Source organism: Seriola lalandi, unplaced genomic scaffold (assembly GCF_002814215.2).
Source record: "Seriola lalandi dorsalis isolate HSWRI2012SDOR001 ecotype SW California unplaced genomic scaffold, Sedor1 jcf7180002054794, whole genome shotgun sequence".
In the NCBI taxonomy this organism is placed as follows: domain Eukaryota; kingdom Metazoa; phylum Chordata; class Actinopteri; order Carangiformes; family Carangidae; genus Seriola; species Seriola lalandi.
Window position 1 is genome coordinate 14,256 of NW_019525347.1, and position 26,591 is coordinate 40,846.

At 43.0% G+C, this 26,591-nt stretch overlaps 1 protein-coding gene across 1 annotated transcript in view; it reads right to left on the reverse strand.

The window, feature by feature from the left end:
• Positions 1-88: 88 nt before the first annotated feature.
• Positions 89-26,591, reverse strand: part of sema3g (semaphorin 3G) — a 46,888-nt gene continuing 20,385 nt past the window's right edge. Inside the window, exons 3-16 of the mRNA XM_023425651.2 lie at positions 25,913-25,972; positions 19,098-19,217; positions 13,780-13,870; positions 12,934-13,050; positions 12,178-12,320; positions 10,499-10,613; positions 10,156-10,225; positions 9,546-9,690; positions 7,246-7,477; positions 7,048-7,139; positions 6,733-6,774; positions 6,405-6,630; positions 4,558-4,688; positions 89-3,225 (exon numbers count right to left, since the gene is read on the reverse strand). Of these exons, the coding sequence (XP_023281419.1) occupies positions 2,713-3,225; positions 4,558-4,688; positions 6,405-6,630; positions 6,733-6,774; positions 7,048-7,139; positions 7,246-7,477; positions 9,546-9,690; positions 10,156-10,225; positions 10,499-10,613; positions 12,178-12,320; positions 12,934-13,050; positions 13,780-13,870; positions 19,098-19,217; positions 25,913-25,972 (2,097 nt within the window). The 3' untranslated portion in view covers positions 89-2,712. The remainder of the gene's footprint in view (positions 3,226-4,557; positions 4,689-6,404; positions 6,631-6,732; positions 6,775-7,047; positions 7,140-7,245; positions 7,478-9,545; positions 9,691-10,155; positions 10,226-10,498; positions 10,614-12,177; positions 12,321-12,933; positions 13,051-13,779; positions 13,871-19,097; positions 19,218-25,912; positions 25,973-26,591) is intronic.

Genomic DNA, 26,591 nt, shown 5'->3' on the forward strand with positions numbered 1-26,591 from the left:
CCCCCCCCCCCCCCAAAAAAACAAAAAAAAACAAAACAAACAAAACAAAAACAAAACATTGTATAAGAATGTTCAGTCAGGAATCACCTTTGTTAGAAAAATCAACTTTAATGTTGTTAAATATCAGAAAGCTACACAGCATGCAGACACTTAAATAAAACATAAATACATATTTAAAAAGAGGCTCTCTCTGTCCGAGAGCCACAGTCGGCTCATGTTCATTTTTACACCTTTATACTGACAGTGGAGATTGTTCAGTAAAACTACTTCCTGTTTGTTGAACCTTCAATGTGATGACTACAGTGTGTTCACTGGACTGTCTCCTGTCGGCTTCATGTGGAGACGAACCAATCAGGAGGGTTAGGGTTACCAGTGACATCACCTGGTGTCGTTGAGCAGGAGGGAAGCCTTGCTCCAGTTTTACAAAAGCTTTTACAATATTGATGAGTGAATCCTTAATGATCAATCCATCAGCTGTTCTTATATTTACACTGTAAAACAAACAGTTTTAGATACAAGTTAAAAATACTGAAAAACAGCACTGAACACAACGTGGACGCCATGACAACAAGATAAATATATAAAATAATACACCACACTGTGTACAACTGTAAAACAATTGATTGTTTGTTTTGAATATTTTTTTTACTAAATATTGATGACAAATAATAATATTAACCAGACCAGATCAGATCAGATCAGATTAGACCAAGTACATGTGCAGCCGTTTACACAAAGTTATGATAAAATTAAAATTGTTACACAGAAAATCAACTTTTATTGAAGGTTATTTTAAAGAGTTTTAGTTGTATTTTACTCCGACAACTGTCTGTTTCATTCTCACCATCTTCCTGTCATTCATCACTTTATTTTATTTTTATTTATTTATAAAGTCTAATAACTCTTGTTCGTCAAATTAAGACAATAAACAGTGTGTTGTACAAATCAGGGAAGATGTGTCACCTCTTTAAGATGTTTCATACAGATGAATGCAGGGATCATGTGTTTTTAAAAGGGATCATGACTTTCATAAATTGATGAAAAGCCTCCGCACGATGCTCATAGTACCTCATGTTTAATCTCCTTCTTCTCATCATGTCTAACTCGGACCCTCGTCTCTCCTCGTCCGTCATGAGGTCATTCTCACACCACCAAGATCACACACAGTCACCAGCTTCATTAGTGCTCATTTTACTTCCTGGCTAATTTAAAGTCATAGTCCCAGAACAGATATACATACACTTCATATGTATATACGTTATAGGGATGAGGTAAAACAGCTTTTGGCAGCCATGTTGGACGTCCTCAGTAGCTTCTATTGTACTTTAAAAGTTCATCTTTATCTCTATTGTTCAGTGTTGTTATTTAACCCTTCGTTCTCTCCTCCACCTATTACCTGTGGAGGGACAAAAAGACAAACTGATGATAAGAACAAGGTGGATGATCATGAGTTCAAACCATGAAGTGTCTTAAAACCAGTGTTTCCAAAGCAGAAAGACAAGAGGAGACAGCTGGTCCTTCTATTGTTCCCTCTATTGTCACTGTGAAGCTGCAGTGCAAAGAGGAACTGTGGGAAAATGAGTTTAGTGATTAACATGTCAGGTGAGGTCAGGTTGTATAATTCCTTCTTTAACGATCAAAGAACCACAACTCAAACTTGTCTTTAGTCAATAAGAGTGAATAGAGAGAGTAATAGAGTCAACCAGAGACCGCATAATGTGTCTGAACCTGGAAACGGATCAAATATTTTACTTTAAGGTTGTTCAATAGTTCGTTTATCGCCTAGAATAAGAAATACGAGACATTCACTGATTCCAGACGTGAAGGTTTTTTCCTGTTTTTTATCATCATGATAAATTGAAGATTTTTGAGGGAGATTAAAAATAAATGGTTACTGTGAAATCATTGAAAAATGACAACCTTTAATCTGTTGAACCATCAACAGTTGTCTCATGGAGTGAGAGTTTATGTCTTCAGTGACTTCAGTTTATATGAGGGTGTGTGTGTGTGTGTGTGTGTGTGTGTGTGTAATACAGAGTGTCAAAGTCTGTGAGCTCCATTAGCTTCATGTGCCTCTAACAAATATACAACAACGAATTTAACACATGAAGAGTTTATAACAAAGTCAAGAGCAGAACAAGGAAAGAGACACAGGTCAATCGAGACAGAGAGAGAGAGGGAGAGGAAGGAGATGGATATGATGAAGGAGATGAAAGACGTGAAGATGAATCCAGTGATTTCATTGAGTGAAATGTGAGCAGCTCGGTGGAAGAAGAACAGGAAGGTGTTTGTGTCATTATTTCATTATCATTATTATATTTTGTGGTCCACAGATGTGAAATGTGTAAATGTGAATTTCTCTTCGATGCTCGATGATGCAGCGTAAAGTCTCACAATGATCAGACTCAGTTTTCATCACAGACGTAAAACAGGCTCTGAGGTCGAGGTTGAGGATTTAAAGATTTGTCTTGTTTCCTCTTCATCATTTCATCAACAGCAACAATCCAGACAACCAAAGTCTTCATTCAGAACTGACCTCTGACCTCTGACCTCTGACCTCTGACTTCTCACCGACACATACACTCATCTCATTAAATATGTTGTTAGGTTTCATTGCCTTGGATTAAAGTCAAACTATTCCGCTGGTGTTGATCCTTTCTTCTTGTCCTATATGGTAATCTTTCTTTCTTTGCCCCTCCCACATTCTCTCCATTACTCCTCCCATTCTCTCAGATCCCGCGGCGTCCGGTTTCGTTCTCCAGAACTCTTGCTACGAGCCTTCCTGGCACTTTCCTGCGCCTGGCGGTATTTCTCCAGCATGCTCTTGTGTTTCCTCCTCAGCTTTTCATTGCACCACATCCTCTCGCAGTACTCCTCCACGTGTGGCAGGTTCGACGGCCCAATCAGCTGCATGATATCCTTGAACCACGTACGTGATTGGCCGATTTGGCTGGATGAGCCTCCCCTGCCGTATGCGCTGCATGGCATCCAGGCCCTGTAGCTTCCTGTGGACCGATCTTTGAACGAGTCAGAGAGGCCGCCGTTGTCACGTGACATCAGCTCGTCCACCGTCTCCCCCTGGAGGACCTCCAGGGTGATGCGGGCCAGGGTCTGCGTGAAGCCGTGTTCTCGGGAGCGGCAGATGTACACACCTTCATCCTGTTGGAAGAGATGACGAAACAGGAGACCCTGCTCCGTGGACATCACCCGGTCGTCCAGCTTCACCTAAGAGCAGAGGCAGAGAGAGAGTCAGTGCGTCAGATGTAACACGTCTTAAAGTGACGGGGGAAAACCAAGTGTGGCATTTTAAAGGAGCTATATGTAAGTGTTGCTATTGCTATGTAGCTAACATTAGCATTAGCAGCTGTTTACTTACCGGTCGAGAAGAAACGTTGAGAGTTCTGCATCAAACTTCTTTCGTTTACTCACCAACAGCTGTATCCAGAGGTTTAAAGCTTCTACCGAAGTTACCACGCTAACCAGCTAGCCCCAGCTTGAAGTTTAAACACAACCAGCCTGAAGCTCTTGGTGAGACTGGTCAGTAAACAGCTGTTAATGCTAACGTTAGCTATGTAGCAATAGAAAACTTTTAAAGAGTGCCTTTAAAGTTCAAAGTAAACTGATTTTGATGCTTTCACACACAAACAGCTCCATGTGCAGTTAATGACTTTGTCTTTGCTGTAGATGCTCCGGAGTCTTTTGATTATAAATACAAAGATTTTAAGTGGATTAACAAAAACAAATATGAATTTTAAAGCCACTGTATGTGAAATATTCATAAGATTATACTACAGCATCTTTATCTCAGTGTGTTCCACTCTGCTAATCCATCTGTCTGATGCAAACGTGCTATAAGGAAGAAATCCACTTCACAGGATGAAAAAAGACAGAGGCTGTTTTCTCAGCTTGGACTGAAACAATAAGAATGAACCATGAAATCCAGTCACTGTTAGTTTTTACTCTTTCTTCTCTTTCCTCTCATTCTCTTTGTCTTCTCTGACCATTTCCAGCACAACTCTCTCCTCCAGCATTCATGCCTCTCCCCTTCCTCCACCAGCCTCCTCACATCTCACTTAGTCCGTCCCTCGGCTTCTCAAACTCTTCTCCGGTGCCAACACAAACATGGCTGCCATGTCAGCTGAATGGCAGCCAAATGTTTATTTGCAGGGAAATAGAGAAGGGTGGTAATGCCTTGATACTGACTGACTGACTGAGTAAAGCTTGGAGAAACCTCAGATGAAAAGTGACTGTGGGTGCGGGCTCTTTAAAAGGACTTTGACACTGTGTGTTTCAGTCACACAGACCTGGAGACACTGAGTGACACTTCAGTGGTTCATGTGGTCAAAGTTTACAAAGAATTCCATGTTTGTCTAACAGGAAAAGAGACGCTGCATTTCCCTCTGGAATATCATTTCAACCATATGTCAAATGGCTGTCGAATGCGTCGACCATGTGCCAAACTCACATATAGATCTCACTTTTAAAGGCAGTTACTCAGGCGACTGTTTGCTCCCACATCCTCCTCCCATTGTAGATTTACTGGGACTGATGTCTCACCTCTTCCTTGTGGTCGTTGTGTTGGACGAGCCAGGTTACAGTGGCTTGTGGAGAGCGAGGAACACACTCCAGGAAGGTGCTGTTGTTCTCGGTCCCGTACACCAGCCTCTGCTCTGTCACATCCAGCTCTTCTGGTTGAAGGAGAAAGAATCAGAAAGGTTGTGAAGTAGCACCCTCAATGTAAAGGACTAAACCATTAGATCCATACATACACCTGTATATATAAAATATATCTAATCATCCAGGCGGCAGCTGATGCTCAAGTCGTCTGGTTCAAGACGCTGAGACATATGAATTAATAAAGTACTGTTATTGTTAACACTTTGAATAAAACACAAACATTAATTTTCTTTTATGTCGATTTTAATCTCTTCATACTTCATCCCCTTAATGAGGTCGTTCTGCCTTCATGTGGTTTGTCATGTGGTTTTTTGTGTATAAATGAACTGTGTGAACATCAGCCGTACGAGCTTCCTTCAACCGTCTCTGGTAAATACATCTTCTTAAATAATAGTTGGATCTGAGGTTGTTCAGTTTCATTGTCGTAAACACATGAGTAACATGTAGGTTCAGGTCTACACATCTTCTCTGATGTTCTCCATCTTTCCCAAACTTATTTAAGACGAGTTGATCAACATTAAAAAGAAAAACAAAGATAACAGATGATCAAGTCAAATATCTGAAGGTATAAAATCCATCTACAGGAAGTCACTACTCTCATCACACACACACACACGCACACACACACACATGCACACACACACACACACACCAAACGCCCTGTATTATGTCATTTTTACTCTTTAGTTTTTAGAGTTGCTGGTAGATGGACTTGTTTCTTTCTTCCCCCCAGTTTCAGTCTTTGTGCTAAGCTAAGCTAAGCAAAGCTAAGCTAAGCTAACCAGCCACATGCTCTAACTTTATATTTAGCATGTAGACATGAGAGTGGTGTTGAGCTTCTCATCTAAATAATTCTATTTCTTTAAGGAAGTCAGTCGGAGCCTGAAAAAAGACTCGAATCTAAATCACATGAAAAATCCGGACAGAATCTCTGAGTCTATGTGGGAACACTTTCAGAATAAATTTCCTCTATTGTAAACAATGAACATCTGAATTACTCAGTGTTACGAACCTTTCACTGTAAACTCAGGTTCAGCCAGAGGCTTTGAGGGAGGGAGGTGTCTCTCATCACCTCGACTCATTACCTGCACTCAGGTGAGCAAACACACCTTCACCACATTCACAGCCTCCTTCTTACCTGTCTCTCAACAGGCTCTTTTTGCCTACACCAACACCTTTCCTTATCCTCACCTCAGAATGATAACACACACACACACACACACACACACACACACACACACACACGCTGGATAACTCAGTCAGCAGGTGATAAAATATGCATCACTGGTGATATTGATAAGTCAGGTGTCTGATATCTGTGAAACATTTTGACCAGTTATGTCTTCAAATCTGTCTCTGAGATTAAAGTAATACTTACACTTATTTGCGAGATAAATATATAAGATGAATATGAATCTAGTGTCTGTACTTTAATGTGAAGCTACAGGCAGCAGCTGGTTTAATACAAAGACTGGAGCAGGGAAACAGCCTCTGTCCAAAGGAAACAGAATCCACATGCCAGCACCTCTGAGGCTCATTACTCCAAACAAGCAGTGTAAAATTGAACAGTTGTGGTTTACATGGAGGTTACATGTGGGACTATTTTTTGGCTGTGTTCAGTACTTTCCAGAGTCTTGCAGTCGCTGGGAGGTTTCCAGGAAACCATGTGAGACGTCAGGAAATCATAAGAAAGTCCTGCACAGAGGAAGAGAGGCGGTCACACCTACCGCTGGGACTCTGGTCCACACACTGCAGCACAGGGTTTCCATGCTTGATGTCCTGCCGCCTGTAGCGGCGTTTGCTGTTGGGGACATAACGTGCACACGAGGATCCGTCCCAGGCGCAGTACGGGTCTCTGGCCAGGCAGCACTCAGCACAGGCTTTCCCATAAGTCTCGCAGAGATGCAGCTTTACCTGCGCCACACCTGCCGGAGAGCCCACATACAGGGCCTGCTGTAGAGAGCGATGAGGAGGAGACAGAGGATGAAGATGACAGTCAGGCTAACTTCATAGAAGTGAGCATTAGCAATTGAGTAATTCTTCATTTCAACTTACCCTTTTCACAGATATGTCCATGGATGTAATTGGAGTCGGCACCTGCAGTGATGACAGTGGTTGACCTCAGGTGTTTAAAAGATTCACAGAAAATTCAAGAAAAATTTGAATTTAAAAATGAGGAGAAAGAATTGAATTAGGTTTTGAAACTAGTTTGTGGTTCCTGATCTGTTCAGAGACAGTGACAGAAATATTATCTATCGTGATGAATGGCAGCTCCATCAATGTGGCTTTCTGTGTAATAATAATATTGATAATAATAAAACAGGGACTGAGGGGGAGACAGAGAGATTTGCCTGATGGAGTCAAACTTACTTTAAAGACTTGTAGCTCCTCCAGTGTCACCTCCTCTGTCTCTAGACTGTTTCCACCGTGCAGAGCAATGACCTTCAACACCGAGCCGATGTCTGAGAGACGGGCAGACACAGCACTGTGAGCTACAGCTGCAGTGACCCAGGTTCTCCACAGGCTCAGTGAAGACCAGGTTTCTGATCATCAGTTTGGTGCACTTACCTGTGCCGATGAACATGACATCATACTGTCCGTCCTCCGCCTCCACCCGGTCCACAACGATCTGTCTCAGCTTGTAGGGGACGTTGGCCTTCACCAGCACAGGCTGGCGCCGAGCTGGATGCACCATGCGCCACATCAGCGAGTGGCTGCGGGCGAAGTGCAGCACTGAATCAGGGAAATCCTTGGTGCTGCCAAACTCTCTGCCAGGCTGGTTGGTGATTTTACTGGGACACTGAGGACATGGAGATGGATGAGAAAAGAACAAAGGAAAAGGGTGGAAGAGAGAAGGAAGAGTTTAAAGCAACATTCTGGACATTTTCAGCCTCTGCTTTCCAAAAGAGCCGAGGCCTAACTATGTGTCTGAAAGTCTTCTCTGAGACTTCACCTCATTAGCTGTTTTAATCTACCTGAAAATTCACCATCACTGTTGTAAAGCTCCGAAAAAATCCTTCTACTGTGTCACAGTAGAAATGAAATAATGTCCCTGAACTTGGCTGAGATATTTTACTACTCATATAATTCAGAGGGTTGAAGGCATTCAAACCATATGAGCTCTGATCTGCTCGTGATCAGATCAGCGATCCTTTGTGAAGCAGCCAAAGTCTTTGTCATGCACAGCTACTTTTTTACAAGTCTCCTTTGCAACTGTTTTACACGTTTAACTGAACCACGACTCAGAAAATGTTCTGCTCAGAAGGAACTAGCTCCTTTGTCTCTGCTGGTGACCAAAGGCATCATGGGTAATGGTTTGTTGAGTCAGAGGACGGCCTCTTTCTTCATGGTTCTCTGAGAACTTCCTGCAACATTTAAAGAATCATATAACCATTTGATTTCTTCCATGTCACACAGACGAGCTGCAGGAGATATCAGATCCAGAGCTGGGCAGGACTCAGACTTTCACAGGTGAGTGTTTCTGTGCAGGTGGATGATGATTTCACTCACGAACACAGCAGGTTTCACTCTGACTACGTCGTCACCTACAACATGAAAGTTTCCCACATTTGGGGGAAACAGGGACGTGAAGTGACACAATGTGAAGATCATAATGTTCATATGTTCAGTGTGTTGGATTTCAAACAGGCCACAGAGGTGATGAAAACCAGTTCCCTCTCCAACAGAAACAGCCAGGTTAGACTACTTTAAAGCTGTTTGGGTGATCTTGGATAAAAAGTTCTGACTGGATATTAAAGCATCAAAGATGAGGCTTTCAAATGAAGATGAAGGTCAGGTAGGATCAGCAAAGCTCCGGCACTGAAGACTCATCATTTTCTGACACAAGTTTAAAGAACGTCAAACTTCAGTCCAAGATAAATATCCAGGGAGGAGACATCCAGCTGATGAACTCCGTCAGACTGAACCTGTAGTTTTCACAGGTGACTTATAGACCTGAAGGATTTTAGTATCAAGCTGCTGTTACAATGAAAAACAAAACGGGACTTAAATGTTCTCAGCCGACCGCCTTCATCTTTTCATTCCTGTGTATTTTCTTCAGCTTACCCCCAACATTACCTCTCCTCCTCCTCCTCCTCCTCCTCCTCCTCCTCTCAGTTTCTCAGTTACATCCTGTTAATCAGTGAAACCACAGAGGTGTCTGCTCTCTTCTCATTATTCATATTCCTCCAGACGCTCTCCTTCACTCTGTAATGAGGCCGACGTGGTCCTCTGTGTGTGTGTGTGTGTGTGTGTGTGTGTGTGTGTGTGTGTGTGTGTGTGTGTGTGTGTGTGTGTGTGTAACATGACAGAGTCTGGATGTAAACCAGGATTAGGTCTGTGCTGTGTACACTCACCACATACAGTAGTTCACTGAAACGTTCGACAGCTTTAAGTTTTTATCCACAAAACTTTTTTCTCACCATTTGCCTCCTAAGAATTAGATTTTTATCATATTCACACACAACTGTGTCTCACTAACTAAATATGTTCTGGGGAAATGCACCATCCACATTATCTGTAGAGAAGTGAAGGAGTGCAGGCTTACCTGGAGCATCACCCACCTGCTGTCAATCATTTAAACCGATCCTGAAGTGATTTATGTCTTGGACTGATGGTTTATTAGATAAATCTATAGATAATATACATTCTTATACAACAGTGTGAACTCAGCGATCTTCATCAAAGTGTGAATCATTCCAGACACCAGACCTAATCAATGCTGTTGATACGGATTATCAGAGAATATAAAAATGTAAAACTGTGTCCTGAGCATATGAATCTTGTGTTACACACATGCATTATGGGAAACATGAAGTGCATTATGGGTAATGTACGATTGAGGATGGGACAGGTGAACAGTCACTCACCACCCCTGGTCTTGGGTAAGGGACCCGGCCTTCATAAGCGCCCCACTGGTAGTCTGGACCCTCTTTATGAGCGAAGGGTCCGTTGAAGGCTTCTCTGATGTCGGCCATACGGTAAACACACACCGCAAAACCCTGGAACACGTTACTGTGGAGGACAGTGAGACATGTCCACAAATACATTATTAATCTGGATGAAATATTTTACAAGAAACTGAAATTTTCAGTTTCAACAGAAGAAACAGGAACATAAATGATGTGAAATCGTTGATTCATGAGGCTCTGAGTTTAAACAGGATTAACATCAGGGTCAGACTGAAGTTACTGAGTCTGTAACTGGTCTCAGATCTGCTGCACCTCTCACCATCCCTGATGGGTGATGACACCCCACAGGTGAACTGTACTGACACCTGGAGTAAAGTGTCACATCTCTGCTGCAAGGTGAGAAACTTTCAGACTCTCAGTCAGTGGAAAAGCTGAAACTACTGAGGCATCAAATCAACACTGACCAATGATTTTCTCTGAGGATCATTAACTGAAGATGTAACATACACTTCTTGATCATAAGAGACAATAATAAAGTAGATGATGTGAAGATGACGAGTGTTTTCACCTGATTGTACTGAAGATGGCGTAAACATCTGGGTTCCTCTCATCCTTGGTCCTCAGCAGGAAAACATCCTCTGTTTCAAATAGAACGACAATGAGTGTGTGTGTGAGTGTGAGTGAGAGCGCGCACGCACGCACGCACGCACGCACGCACGCACGCACGCACGCAGGCACATAGTCTATTTCACAAGATAAATACCTTACGACATTCAGAGAGAAACAACCAGAAGTATTTAACCTCGTCAACACAACTCCATTGTATTTGTGTTTGAGTGTGTGTGTGTGTGTGTGTGTGTGTGTGTGTGTGTGTGTGTGTGTGTGTGTGTGTGTGTGTGTGTATTCCTCACCCAGTTGGTTGAAATGTGTGTCGATGCCGTGAGGTCCTGGTACAGAACAGACCAGTCTGGCTTTGATGAATGTGCTCCACTTGTTCACCAGGACTCTCTGACCTCCGACGTCATTCTGACAGAAAATAATAAAATGTATGAACACAGATATTCATGGTTTTGTCTCTGTGCTCCGGTCTATCATTTACATAATAACTGAACAAACTAATCATAATCTGTTGTTGCTTGTTGAACTAATATGACACTCATATTGTATAAAAGAAATATCAGACTGAGGTGGTGATGTTCTGAATACGGGTCTGCAGCTTCCTACCTGTGGCGAATCACAGCCGTGCTGACACTCACGCCAACGTCACGACCTCAGTGTGATACTGCTTAAATATAACACAGTAACATTTATACAGACACAGCGCTCTGTCTATAGAGCGGAGTGTGTGTGTGTGTGTGTGTGTGTGTGTGTGTGTGTGTCAGCAGTGATAATTCGTTTCTTGGCATCAGTGTGTGTGGGGTGAGAAGGAGAGACAGAGGAGCAGAGATGTAGTATAACTTGAAGGTTTATGATTCATTTTGTCTTAATTGTGAAAACTTTTCTGGCACAAACGGACTCAAAGGAAATCCTGCAGCTGCGTGTGTGTGTGTGTGTGTGTGTGTGTGTGTGTGTGTGGGGGGGGGGTGGTGACATATGGCTTTAGATGGCAACGCATGAAATAATGTGACAGATGTGCACGGCAGAAGGGGATCATGGGAATGTGGCAGCTGAGCGGGTTCATGTCAGAGTGTAGACTCCTGCAGCTGACTTTGTCTCTTTCTTCTTCTAGTGGACTGAATGTGGATCCATCACACCGAAAGGTCTAAACTTCTACCAGCTGTGATGGATCCTCCAGGTGACTCCTCTACAACACCTCTGAAGGTGTCTCGTATCTAAATCCATCTTTCTATGAGGAAGTGAAAGGTGAAGCTCACCTGAGCATCTGGCTTCACTCATTCCCTCCTCTGACCCAACAGTGACTCTGAGTCTGTCAGTGAAACATCATCTTGTCCTGAATCACAGAATAAAACGTCTTCTCACCGCACACACTCGTCCCACTCGGGTGTGTATGGCCCCCTCCCTGTCTCCTGCCTCCGTGGCTTTCTCAGTGAAGAAGAAATAAACTTTGTCGTTGTCTCTGTCGTCGTTGTCTGGGACGAGGTGAGCAGCAATGAACTTGGGGTCTGCAGAGGAAGATGAAGGATGAAGAGAGGTGATTCATTTACAGAAGAAGACTCAGCAGAGCTCTTTGTATGCACAGTGTTTGAACCTGCTGCTGTCTGACACCAAAACAATGCAGTTCCCCTCAAATCATCTAATTATTGTCATCTTTCTCCTCTAAAGAAGATTTCCTGTAAAACTCAACGTCAAACACAACATGGAGGTAAATTTGTTTTCCATGATCAAACCAGCTTCTCAAAATGAACTAAAAATGAAAATTACAATTTTTGTTTTATCTTCAAGTTAAAGTTTTTATCTGTAAGTTAAATAATTAAAGTTTTTGTATGGCTACATAGCTAATGTTAGCATTAGCAGCTTTTTACTCCCCAGTCTAGATGTGTATAAGAGACAGCCTCTGACCCAACAGTGACTCTGAGTCTGTCAGTGAAACATCATCTTGTCCTGAATCACAGAATAAACGTCTTCTCACCGCACACACTCGTCCCACTCGGGTGTGTATGGCCCCCTCCCTGTCTCCTGCCTCCGTGGCTTTCTCAGTGAAGAAGAAATAAACTTTGTCGTTGTCTCTGTCGTCGTTGTCTGGGACGAGGTGAGCAGCAATGAACTTGGGGTCTGCAGAGGAAGATGAAGGATGAAGAGAGGTGACTCAGCAGAGCTCTTTGGATGCACAGTCAAACACAACATGGAGGTAAATTTGTTTTCCATGATCAAACCAGCTTCTCAAAATGAACTAAAAATGAAAATTACAATTTTTGTTTTATCTTCAAGTTAAAGTTTTTATCTGTAAGTTAAATAATTAAAGTTTTTGTATGGCTACATAGCTAATGTTAGCATTAGCAGCTTTTTACTCCCCAGTCTAGAAGAACCATTGTGAAACAGCTGTTTGGTGGAAACAAACACCAGTGTTAACTCAAAGTTAGCACGCTAACAGCTAGCTGCCGTCACTCTCTGATACAGATACTGTAGCGTCCAGTCTGCTCTTGGTCAGTAAACAGCTGTTGGTGCTAATGTTAGCCACGCAACTAAAGCAAAAACCTACAGATAGCTCCTTTAAGCAACAGGAGCTTCATGTTGTTCTCAGTTAACTCTCACTAATAATTAATAATTACAATAATAATGAGTTTATTTGACAATAACCAAACAGAGCCTTTCTTTCTGTCTGTGATCAGACTATAATTTAATAATTGTCTCGTGTGTGTTGAATGTTACAGATTTAAGGTTTTACCATGAAGAAGTTTCTCGTCAGTCTCTGTCCTCATGGTGGATCGAGCTCCCAGACTCCTGAGGATCACAGAGTCTCTTCCCAGGAAGTCTGCTGTCAGTCCAGTGTACAGCTCCCCGCCTGCAGAGACACGGGACGAGTGGACGATGTGAAGGAGGAGAAGGGTCTTTCTTTCTTCATCTGTTCCACTCTGTGTCTCTGTCTCTGTCTGTGTCTCTGTCTGTGTCTCTGTCTGTGTCTGTGTCTCTGTCTGTGTCTCTGTCTGTGTCTCTGTCTGTGTTTCTGTCTGTGTCTGTGTCTGTGTCTGTGTCTGTGTCTCTGTCTGTGTTTCTGTCTGTGTTTCTGTCTGTGTCTCTGTCTGTGTCTCTGTCTGTGTCTGTGTCTGTGTCTCTGTCTGTGTCTGTGTCTGTGTTTCTGTCTGTGTCTGTGTCTGTGTCTCTGTCTGTGTTTCTGTCTGTGTCTCTGTCTGTGTTTCTGTCTGTGTCTGTGTCTGTGTCTGTGTCTGTGTCTGTGTTTCTGTCTGTGTCTGTGTCTGTGTCTCTGTCTGTGTTTCTGTCTGTGTCTCTGTCTGTGTCTCTGTCTGTGTCTGTGTCTCTGTCTGTGTCTCTGTCTGTGTCTCTGTCTGTGTCTCTGTCTGTGTCTGTGTCTCTGTCTGTGTCTCTGTCTGTGTCTCTGTCTGTGTCTCTGTCTGTGTCTCTGTCTGTGTCTCTGTCTGTGTCTGTGTCTCTGTCTGTGTCTCTGTCTCTGTCTGTGTCTGTGTTTCTGTCTGTGTCTGTGTCTGTGTTTCTGTCTGTGTTTCTGTCTGTGTCTCTGTCTGTCAGAAATACAAGAATACAACTTGGGACATACCACTGAACGTGCTGGCGAAGGGGAGGCTGGGGTCATGAGGAACCTTCCCTCGTCCATTTTCCACATTGGTAGGATCCATCATGAAGACATGCTGAGGAGAGAGAGACACAGGGTTATAGTGAGAGAGAGAGAGAGAGAGAGAGAGAGAGAGAATATACATCACATGAATGTTTGTCTCTCTTCCTTTGAAACAAATGAAGCATCAAGAGAAGGTGGATCTCTACCTGCTCTCCAGGTATTAGTCATTTTACTTCTTGGTCTGAGTTCAACTCTGAGTTCAACAGTCCATCACAAAGGCTCGATCACACAGGTGATTGAACCTTAACCTGTCCTTCCTCCTCTCTGTTCCACTGTCCACACTAATGAGACATTAGCAGTTTTAATGTGTTTGTCCTTCCACTGACTCTGTCTGAGAAACAAGGAAATGCAGGATCAGAGTCGAGACAAGTTTCCCACCAGTTTCAGCAGATGGACTCTGAGGATCCAGCAGAGGATTAACACTGTTACCAAATACAACTACACTTCAACATCCAAACTTTATCAACAAAAACATGAAGCTGAGTGTTGATACAAGAACAGTGTCCAACCAAAACTCTCACTGTGCAGAAACTGACCGAGTAAATATTCATGAGCAAACAACCTCTTCATGAAACCTGTTGCATCTGCCTGGTGTGTGTGTGTGTGTGTGTGTGTGTGTGTGTGTGTGTGTCTTTGTGTGTGTGTGTGTTCAGGAAGTGATGTGTTTGATGTTTGGCTGTTTGGAAAAAGAGTTTCCAGCATGAAGAATCAAAACAGAAAATTCAGGTTAAAGAAGAAGATTTCAACATTTTAAATCTAATTCTTGTTTCTGATTCCAGCAGCGATGAATCGGGAAAGAACTTAGTCCAGTTCACCTGGTGAACACTGATCCATGTCAGAGCAGGGTCACTGGGAACAAAAGGCCTTTTGTTTCTGTATCTGACAGAGACCGGGTCTGGGTGAGTCACTGAGGCTCCAGAAACAGAAGTGAAGTCAGAGCTGGTGTTTGATCCACATCCATGTTGGTGATTAAAGTGTCCTCACCGTGAACCCTGAGCCTCTGTTCCTCTAACAGACAATGGACTATTGTCACAGGCAGGGAGAGTCTTGGTGAGCGAGATCACAGGGGAGACGATGATAAAAATACACACCAGCAGACTCTGTACGTGCACAACACATTCTCACTGGTGTAATAATACGTGCTCAGTACCACGGACACAGCAGAATGATACTGTCTATACACTGGATATTTAACAAGTACTCAGAGTCTTGGCCTACTAAAAATATAAAATGTAAAATATATGTAATGTAATTTATGAAGACGTCATTTGTCATTCACTTGTATGTTATAGTTATTGATTCATTGGTTTTAAAGTTGTACCACATGGGGTTAGGGTTTTATAGACAAATCACTTGATAGTAAAAGAGCAGACTCAGGTTGGATTCGTGACGTCATCAAGATCCTGAACAATAAAAAAGAAGTGATATATTATTTTGTCTCCCTGTCAAACCTTCCTTTCATCTTCTTCACGTTCACTCTCTCCATCTTGAATTTCTTCTGTTTCTGCTCTTCATCTCTTTAGTTTATTCATCACCTCCTCATTCTTTCATCACTCCATCTGCGTGTGTGTGTCTGTGTGTGTGTGTGTGTGTGTGTGTGTCTGTGTGTGTGTGTCAGTGACAGCTGACGTTCATCAACATGTGCATCATTTAACTAGTAATTAATTCACTTGTTTATAATCTGATTCTTTTCTTAAATCTACGCCTCAGGAAATTTACACCTTTAGTCATCGTCTCTTGAACTGAGACTACGTAAGAGGACACTGTCTTCTGATAGATAAATGAATTCATCAACCTACAAATGGACCCTGATCCAGTTTATTTTCCTGCTACTGTCCAGTCTGACATGGTCCGTATGACCGCAAGCCTGTGGTGGCTAATGCTATGTAGCTAAAGTAGCTGGTATGACCGTGAGCCTGTGGTGGCTAATGCTATGTAGCTAACGTAGCTGGTATGACCGTGAGCCTGTGGTGGCTAATGCTATGTAGCTAACATTCATGACTCTTCTCTTGTACCAGTGTTACATTATGTTTTAGAATTATCCCAAAAGTGTTTGTTGCTGCTTCACAGAGTTCGAGACTTTTCAACTTAAAACATTCAAAGTGTGTGGACAGTACGAGGTGTTATAGTGTCAATTCAGAGGACAAATCAAATGAGTGGACAGTTTCTGATGTTTTTAGTTCAGGTGCATAAAACAGCTTCTTTCTCACAGAACTTCAACCAATAAGAAACTTGCTGTGCAACGTGTAGAATGTGTTCCTCCTCAGACAGTCCTCCCTCCCTGTCCTCCCTCTTGTCCTCCCTCCCTGTCCTCCCTATTGTCCTCCCTCCCTGTCCTCCCTCTTGTCCTCCCTCCCTGTCCTCCCTCCTGTCCTCCCTATTGTCCTCCCTCCCTGTCCTCCCTCCCTGTCCTCCCTCCCTGTCCTCCCTATTGTCCTCCCTCCCTGTCCTCCCTACCTCCCTTTGTCCTCCCTCTTGTCCTCCCTCCCTGTCCTCCCTCTTGTCTCTCATCAGTGGACGAACAGCTGAAATGAACCAGGTCTTTTTAAAGCCGATGAGTTGAATCGTCTGTCAGAGTTTTATCTTTGACTATTCAAACATTTGTTGTCCATAAAACACTGAAGCCTCACGTTTGGTTTTAAAACGTTAAATGTCTCAGAGTCTCCAGAGTTTACAGCTGGACTCGCTCAGGCATCTGAACGTGGCCCAACAACAGACTTCATTTCTGGCTGTTGTGTTTGGCCTTTTCCTCACTGTCCAATCAAATACTGCCTGGTCTCCCTCTCTCACCACTCTCATGCAAACACTCACTCTCTCATTTCATCTTTTGCTGCCCTTCACTGCTCTTGGTTTGAACAGTTTATTTTTCTACTCTTATTTGTTTTGATGCTTTTTTCTTCCCTTCTTCTCACCAGATTCTGGAAATCCTTCAGAACATGGACTCAGAGGACAAAGAGGAAGACAGACTGGAGGAGACGGACAGAAACAGGACAGTGATGAGGTAGAGACATGAGGACAGAGTTATGATCATTACATGAAAAATGACTGAAAAGACAGAAGCAGTAAATACTCCTGAATTCATTCACCTCTGCTTTATCCAAAACAAACAGAAACAAACATGCAGAAATAAAAGCTAATTTATCAGAAATTCATCTGTTACTATGTCTTTATAGTCTACAGTTTTATCCATATTAATGCTGTGCTATCTGCGCTGCTGAGGAGTCTTTTTTCCCATGATTCCTGGCGCTTTCAGAGGCTGTGATGGAGGAAATGAGTGACTCTGAAAAAGCAGCTATGCTCAGTTAAAGTGGCTTTTACTGAAAAATGTATTATCTGAACTGTGTGTGTGTGTGTGTGTCTGGTGTGTGTGTGTGTGTGTGTGTGTATGCGTGCATGCACAGCCCCCCAGATGTCTATCTACACATTTGTTATTATATATTTATATTTATGTTTGAATGTTCACGTCTTTCATCATGTTTCTGAATATTTATATCTTCATGTTTGTGTCATTTGTTTTGCTTGACTATTCGTTTGTGTATCTGTGAGTGCGTGTGTGTGTGTGTGTGTGTGTGTGTGTGTGTATGCGTGCATGCACAGCCCCCCAGATGTCTATCTACACATTTGTTATTATATATTTATATTTATGTTTGAATGTTCACGTCTTTCATCATGTTTCTGAATATTTATATCTTCATGTTTGTGTCATTTGTTTTGCTTGACTATTCGTTTGTGTATCTGTGAGTGCGTGTGTGTGTGTGTGTGTGTGTGTGTGTGTGTGTGTGTGTGCTATATAGAGGGAGTGAGAAAAACAGCCTCATGATGTAGATTGTGTGATGATGATGAAGAATGTGGTGAGAATTAAATTTGTTTTCAGTATGAAAGTGTGATGATTTAATTTAATTTGATTTGTTTAATTTTATTTGATCAAACTCTGAACTATTGACCAGATGAAATTCAACAGTTTAAAACAGTGTTGGAGTTTCCAGTCCCTGGGAACATGGAAACTACTGAGGCTTCCTCTGAGTGAACGTCAGTCAGCTGCTGCACCAGAAAATGAGGTTGTGTTGTGTGATGAAAACACGACATATAGTCAGAATGATCACGAGAGAACAACATGAATTCATCTGTCAAAACACTGACTAGAGGACCTTATTTTATTCAACACAGATGAACCTGAGAGAGAGAGAGAGAGAGAGAGAGAGAGAGAGAGAGGAGGCAGGAAAAGACAGAAGTTTGTGTATCTCTGCCACTAACTGAGATGAAACACCTCGGAGGTCAAAGGTCATCCCACCCAGAGTCCAGTCTAAGGCTCACGGGCTGAAGACGTCAGACAGTCGAGAGTGTGTTAAATAAATGGACAGACCCCCTGTGGTGTCCACACACACACACACACACACACACACACACACACACACCCCTCTCTTCATGCCCGGTTTGATCCGCTCCTGCTGGGACAGTCAGGGCAGCACACTGGGCTGCGACTCCGTCTTAATGGCTCCATTCATTGATTCATGTCTTTTAAACAGCTCCAAGTGTGAGACTCTGCAGTCGGTCCCCCTGAGCTCAGTGGCTGTGGACAGGAAGCCTGATGTACAGAGCTGCTCAGGGGTCTGAGCATGGAGCAGGTTCAGTCTGATGTACAGAGCTACAGAGGGGCCTGTGGTGGAGCTGCTCAGGGGTCTGAGCATGGAGCAGGTTCAGTCTGATGTACAGAGCTACAGAGGGGCCTATGGTGGAGCTGCTCAGGAGTCTGAGCATGGAGCATGTTCAGTCTTGTGTACAGAGCTACAGAGGGGCCTGTGGTGGAGCTGCTCAGGGGTCTGAGCATGGAGCAGGTTCAGTCAGAACAAACATGTTGGCATCAACCACATTTGTTGCATGAGTGTGATTCCACCACAGGACCTGGTTCATTATCTGATACAGGATCTGTGTTTGTACTGTGTTCATGTAGTAAGACCAGCACTGTGACTTCATGTGAACATTGTCAATACTTCTTTTAACCAGTCATCAGCTGTTGTAAAGACAGTAACCATCATGGACCAATACATTTGATAACATGAAATCAAATGCAGCTCTATGATGTGACAGAACCCACTGTGACCTTGAGTCTCCATAAACCACAGACAGGTGTTTCTACCTGTACACCTGACCTGTTAGCAGAGACACTGTGACAGCTGCAAACCACAGACTGTTCCCCAACACACTCAAATACACACACAGCTGATCTTCCCCCGCCTCACCTCTCCTCTGTGTCCCACATAGATGAAGGCACACATGGGCTGGAAGGCACCTGTGCCGCAGGCCAGCAGGTGGGTGCGGTTGTAGGGCTGCAGGAGGCGAACAAAGTTGGAACACTCCGTCTGTAAAACACAGATTAACACACAGATTAAAGATGATTAGGACATGTGTGCAAAGGCATAATACAGTGTATGTTACATTTTCTGCGATGTCCATGTGAATTAAAGTGTCTCTGCACTTTGTGAATCCGTCTCCTCAAGTTCTCGATTCAGCTGCAGATGATAAAATAAAACAAGTTTACTCTTCAACTTAAACTTCCACACAAAAAAACATCAGTCACTCACACACACACACGTAAATTGATTTTCAGGGTATTGAACCACAATGATTTAAGGATTATTGATCCCATATGTTTGTGTAATGAGCTGTATCAGATAGGGTTAGGGTTCCTCAGTGTGCTGTAGAGAACTTGTATCTCTGATACTTGGATTTCAGCCAAAGTGAAACTCTGATGTTTCAGAACAAGTTTCATCGGGTTCTGTGAAACATCAGAAACTTCTGGGTGTAAAGATGTGGTGCAGAATTTGAGGGTTTTGTGGAGATGATGAAGACATGAATGAACTTAACTGAAAGAAATAAAAGAGATTGAACTCGATCATTGACACGGACACTCAAACAAACGAGAGTGAGAACAAAAGAAGTGGGAACGAAGGAAACAAGATATTTCTGTCCAGACATCCAGAGGAAGTAGAGGGCATGACTACTTCCTGCTTCCTGTCTATAACAGCAGCAGCTGACAGAGCGGGTGCCAGGATTGGCCCTGTGTCGTTCTCTCACAGTAACAAGGTCAAACTCATCTGTGCCACTGAGAGTCTGGAGTGTGTCTGTTCAAAAAGTGTGTGTGTTCATGTGCGAATACTGAACTGAATAAATCAGAGTGCATTGGTCCATTTGTCTTTGTCTTTTGGTTCATGTTGTCCTCTCCACATTTCTGCACATGAAGGTGTGGTAGTTTTTTTTGGTGTGATTTTTACGTTGTTTGTGTGTCTGGTTTATCTGTCTTTCTGCGTGTGTGTGTGTGAGTGTGTGTGTGTGTGTGTATGGATAATCTGTCTTTCCGTGTGTGTGTGTGTGTGTGTGTGTGTGTGTGTGTGTGTGTGTGTGTGTGTGTGTGTGTGTGTATGGATAATCTGTCTTTCCGTGTGTGTGTGTGTGTGTGTGTGTGTGTGTGTGGCCCGTGTTGCTCTCAGAGTCGCAGTTAGACACTCAGACATTGTTAATGGTTCCTTCAGTGCTCTGCAGATCTGATGTAAACTATGTCAACACACTACCAGAAATAGTTTACATCATCATACTGTGCTCATGTCTCTACCCAAACAAATCCAGGCCACTGATAAACTGAACAGAAACACATGTTGCATTAAGAACGAGTTCAATAAATCAAAATTTACCTCTAATTATTCATCTGGCTTTGAAACACTTTCCCTGTGTATTTCTATTGAAGAGTAAATCTGGCAGCTGCTTTTTAAACCTCTGGCCTAATTATTTATCCCAGATCCCTGTTGGATTTACTCATTGTAGAACTTATGTGCAGTCTACTGGAATCATCTTCTGGACTGAATGAATAGAAATCTGTCTCTCATGTGTTTCCGCTGCTCGGGGAGTCGTCTCACAGATCTGTGTGTGGCCGCGGAGAGCAAAGGTTTAAAAGAGGAAATATGTCTCAGCTCTCCTGGCCTGGAATTTTGGGTTTTACACATCTGTGTGGTCGTGTCCCAGATGAAGTGGCAGTGAAGGGAGTGGTGTTAAACAGAAAATGAAGTGATCACCAAATCTGTTTTCGTCTCACTGGAGATTTCAGGGAAAAGACTTAAACTTCCAGCCAGGACTGAAAATGGAGAGATTTACTCATTGCATAAATATCCAGGGTCAAGGCTGTTTGGTGGAAAAGAATGGAACAATGTTCATTTATCAACCTTTTTCTATCAAGGGAAGGTCGACTGACCACAAATCCTCGTTCCCATCAATACCCTGCTGTCCATCCACTCAGTTCAAACTTCCCTCACAAACCACAGCTTTTCATTTAAACATCACATCATTCCTACATTCACTCTGAGAGGTTTTTAACATTAACATACACAAACAGGAACTTTGCCAAGGCCTCTCCTTCACAATGTACAATAGATATCTGATCCTCCTGATATATATATATATATATATATGAAGTTCTACAAGAGTAACACTTCCCAAATGCTATTATGGATCAAACATGGAGCTAACATGTAGCAAACATGGACCTAACATGTAGCTAACATGGAGCTAGCAATATGGAGCAAACATGTAGCAACCATGTAGCTAACATGTAGCTAACATGGAGCCAATATGGAGCAAACATGTAGCTAGCATGTAGCTAACATGTAGCTAGCATGTAGCTAACATGTAGCAAACATGGAGCTAACATGGAGCCAATATGGAGCAAACATGTAGCAAACATGGAGCTAACGTGTAGCAAACATGGAACTAACATGTAGCAACCATGTAGCTAACATGTAGCTAACATGGAGCCAATATGGAGCAAACATGTAGCTAGCATGTAGCTAACATGTAGCTAACATGTAGCTAACATGGAGCCAATAGGGAGCTAACATGGAGCTAGAATGAAAAGTTCAGCAGCCAAACATGTGCAGACTGACCCAAGCAGGGAGTGGCAGGTTTGGACCTGGAGCTGTTTCCAGTATAAAGGGTGAAGCTCAGTAAAGACAGTCAGATTCTGTAGTAACAGGAAATGAAGACCAACACAGACACACACACAAATACACACATGAACCAGACTACAATCAACAGGACCTCAAACACAAAAACAATCACAGACACACAAACATCACGGAAACAGTTCAAAGCTGGATAAACGGCTCGTCCAAGTCTTTGGTCTCAGCTGTTTGATCCTCAGAGAAACTTCAGGCCTTCAGCCCTGAACACATTCAGTCACACCAGCGACTCCAACATGTAACCAATCAAAAGAAACCCACAGTCACCAAACTCAGCGTCAGATGTAAGAGCTGAGACCAACATGACCCATATCTCAGCAGCAAAGTTGCGAAAAAGATATATATATATATATAACTGTCAAGGTTTGCCATGGCAGACACTTTGTTAGTTTTTTTGTCAGGTCCTGTGTCTGTGTGGTGATTGTCTGCCCCGCCCTAATGATTCACCTGTGTTCATCACCCTCGCCTCCCTTGTGTCTATATAGTCTTTGTGCTCCGCTTTGTCTGTGTCGGTTCGTCTGTTGATCTCTGGGTTTGTCCTCGGTCTGTTCATGTCTCCTGTTGTCATCTCCTGTGGTTCCTCGTGTTTTGGCCTGTTGTTAAAGTTCTTGTGTTTCCCTGTTCTTCACCAGTGTTGTGAAAGCTCTTTGGTTTAATAAACATTTTGCACCGTCTCCCCTGTGTTGGCTGCATTTTGGGTCCAGCCTTACCCGCATAGTGACAGATCGTGACATATAACATACTTATATATTGTATAAGATATAAAACATGAGTGTTTTCTAAGCTGCTTCCTTTAAAGCTGAGTTCTGGATACGTTTCAGCAGCTAAAACTACTTTGATAAGAACTTTGTAGACTCAAAATACCTAAGACTGATTCCACGTGGAACTGATCACAGCTGTACTGATCCAAACCAAAGGATTACTGACTCCATCAAGTCTGTTCTCTGAGTAGTAGTCTGAACTCTGGTTAGTTCACATACAGAAACATCTACTCTCTCACTTGTTATATCTGATCTCTGCTCTGAGCTCAGAAGGTTCAGCTCAGCTCAATGTGTTAATGTGTCACAGTTTCAGCTCCTTAAACATGGAGGAAGCAGCTGATGTGATGATCAGTGGAAGGAGAAGATTTGGAGACGCAGCGCGCCTGGCTTAGATCACTGAGCCTCCCTGTAATTAATGATGCAGCAGGTCATGAGGTTGTGACTTTGGGAGGAAACTCCATCAGTAACAACATGTTGAAGGTGGGAGACAGCGGTCGGGGGGGGGGGCTGAAGAGACAGAGGCTGTCATTAAAGAGACAACCCTAATTTATTTATCTCATTCTGCTTTAATATGGAGCTGTAAACAGACTGAAGACAGACACACAGCTGCAGTGCATTCAGGACAAATGATGGATTATCTCTATGTCTCTCTCTCAGCCACCACACACACACACACACACACACACACACACACACACACACACACACACACACACACACTTTAACTTTATGACACCTTTTGCCAAAGGTTAGGTAGAGTTACACAGCTTGTTTTAAGAACCGGTTAATAATGCACTGTGACTCCTCCTCTCCACTACAGACAGTACAGTAGCACACACACACACACACACACACACACACACACACACACACACACATACACACACACACATACACACACACACCTAGACGTCATATGAGCCTTGTGCAGAGGAAACACCTAATAAAACTGATATAAGAGACCCAAGACACACCTGCCACTTCAAACACTGAGAACTTACACCCACCCACACACACACACACACACACACACACACACACACACACACACACACACACACACACCTTCTAACCTGATCCAGATGGAGGTGTCAGACTTGAGACTTCTTGCATTGAGCACAAGAAGATTTATAACTCTTAGAACAGTGTGTCTTCATTTTGTGTGTGTGTGTGTGTGTGTGTGTGTGTGTGTGTGTGTGTGTGTGTGAACCAGTGATTAGCTCCATGTATTCTGAGCAGCTCTAAAATCACAGAGCTCCAAATTTAAGGATGTCTGAAAACATCAAAGAAAAGAGACTCTTCCTCTTCCTTTATTTGTTCCTTCCTTTCTCTACTTTCTGAATTTCTTTCTGTCATTCCTTCTTTCTTTTGCTTTCACTTAGTTTAATAGTTTCATCATTTCTCACTTCATCATCTTCATCATCATCTTATGCTAGCAGCTCTGTGAGGCCGCAGCGCTCTGACCTACACACCAACATCAACACCTGACATTTAGCAGTTAATCATGTGTGTTAGCATGCTAACATTTGCTAATTGTCACAAAACACATGGTGCAGCTGGGGCTGATGGGAATCTCAATAGTTGTGCATGTGTTGGGTCATAAACCAAAGTAATGGACGGACCAAAGTTTTTGACCTGATGGTGGCGCTTGAGGAAAAGTTCAGGGATCACAACACACTAAACTCAACCTTCACCTCCATGTTTATTCTTTACAACCATCATCATCTCCATCCTGTCCTCTTTCCATTCCCTCCGAGAAGTTCCCTCTTTAACAAGCAGCTGAGCTTGTGAGGAGGTAAACATCTCCACCTGCCGACACGTTCTTGGGCGTGGTTCCATTTAGTACAGGATGTTTTTTTGTTGTTTGTTTTGTTATTTACATCTTTATTGAATTTAAATGACATTGATACTGGGTTGGTGATACAGCCACTGGTTCTGGTATAGACATGGTGACTCACATATAAGGAAGTGAGAAATTCAGTTCACAATAGAAAGGGAGGGAGTGTCCAGCTCAGTCACTGGTGCTCTGAGCCAAGTTTTCATCAGTCCTTGTAAAGGTCCAAAAGAGCTCCCAAGGGCCTGTCCCATCTTCCATCTTCCCCTTCAGTCTATTAAGCACAGACTCATAAGATGCCGTCTCCACCATGACATTCATCCAGTCCTTCAGGTCCGGTGATACAGCAGCTTTCCAATGTGTTTAGATAATTCTGGAGGCTGTAACCAATCCTCCCATAGACAGAAAATATCCTTTTGATTCATTTGGTATTTGAGATCTATCCCCTAATAAACACGCCCGAACAAAGACTTCAGAAGTCCGGTGTGGATCTTATTTAAAGCTGACATTATTTAAGGTGAATCTCAGAATCTCCAGAATCTCACTCCCTTCTTGTCTCTTGGTCACAATTAGTCCTCCTTTGTTTTCTCTCCTCTCATATTCCTCTCCTCCTCGTTTGCTCCCTCGCCTCCTTCCTTCCTCTGTATTTGGGCTTTAACAGCATCAGCGGTTCTTCCTTTTCCTCCTTCACAGAACTAATAAAACTGCGATGCTCCTCTGTCCCTGCAGTTCTCTCCTCATTAAAACAGACTGTACATGGAAACTTATATATCATATAATTATGAAGTCATCTTGCTGCTGTAGACTTCACCGGAGAGAAGGTTTACCGGGCTGCTGTACCTGTTCAGAGATGTGGGGGAGCAGAGAGTAGAGCGGGAAACTGAAGCGTCAGCACTAAACTGTGTCAGTATGTCTTTTAGTGTAAAGTGCTGGAGGCACATTCTGCCCTTCTCATCTCAACATGAGCCATTTGGGGCCTTAAAAGGTTCTTATAGTCCAGCAGAAACATTTAGTATTCTAGTTCTCAACCTCCTCGTCTTAAACTGCAGCCTGATACCCTGAGAGCACAGACCCGGCCCAGGATCTGGATGGTGAGCTGCCAAAGTCTCTGAAAAGAACCAACCAGACAAGCCAGAGGACACAAGTCCCACGGAGAAAGCCCTAACCCTCTCTGTTCTTTTGGCATCAGCACAGAGCTGCTCAACAGCAAAGGTCAGCTGAGTCACTTCATCTACGCACACACTCAACTGCCAGAGTTCAAGTTACTGGAGACAGGAATAAGAAAGCAACAGTCAGACCAGGCGAACACATTCAGAAATCAGCAGGCAGACCTGTCACAGGTATTACAGGTATACAGGAAACAGGTGGTGAATCTGATAAAACTGGCCTCATCTGTAAATGCTGCTTTTGTGTTAATGTTGTTAATGTGTTAAATCAAACGGGGAGTCACTCACCTGTTCCTTCCCTCTTTCAACACATTCCTCTCTGTTGCCAGGTAACGGAGGCCAGTAGATCTATAAAGACAAAGAGAGAAAGATGGAGGAGCAGAGAGAAGGAAAAAAAAGTGTGATGATTAACGACCTCATAACTTACAAGACAACCACCTTCTTCATCCATATTGCAGAATGTAATTTCCCTGTGGGTTGGGGTTAGGTCTCCAATCAAAACATAATAATCAGCACATGTGTCGTTACATTTGAATTATTGTTTCTAAATTGAGCAGATCCTTCACACTGATTATCCACGAGGAGCCACAGACTGTAGGAGTTAACTGGCCTGTAGAGCTGAAACCTTGATTGAGGCATGACAGATACATTTATCATCCAGTTATAACAGCAGAAGCTCCAGCCAGTGGATATTACAGCTTCATCCAAATTACAAAACAACAGTGTTCTCACTCTCTTCAGGTGGTGAGATCATGTGTCTCTGAGAAACTGCCTCCAACCCAGTACAGGATGTTAGAGGGATTATATATATATCTATATATAGATATATAGATATACAGTATATCTATATATAGATATACTGTATATGAAAGAAACAATGTCCTGTCACTCCAGATGAGCCACTCTCATCACAGTTGTGGTTTTCATCTGAACTACTTCATTCCCCCATACTTCACCCCCCCCCCCC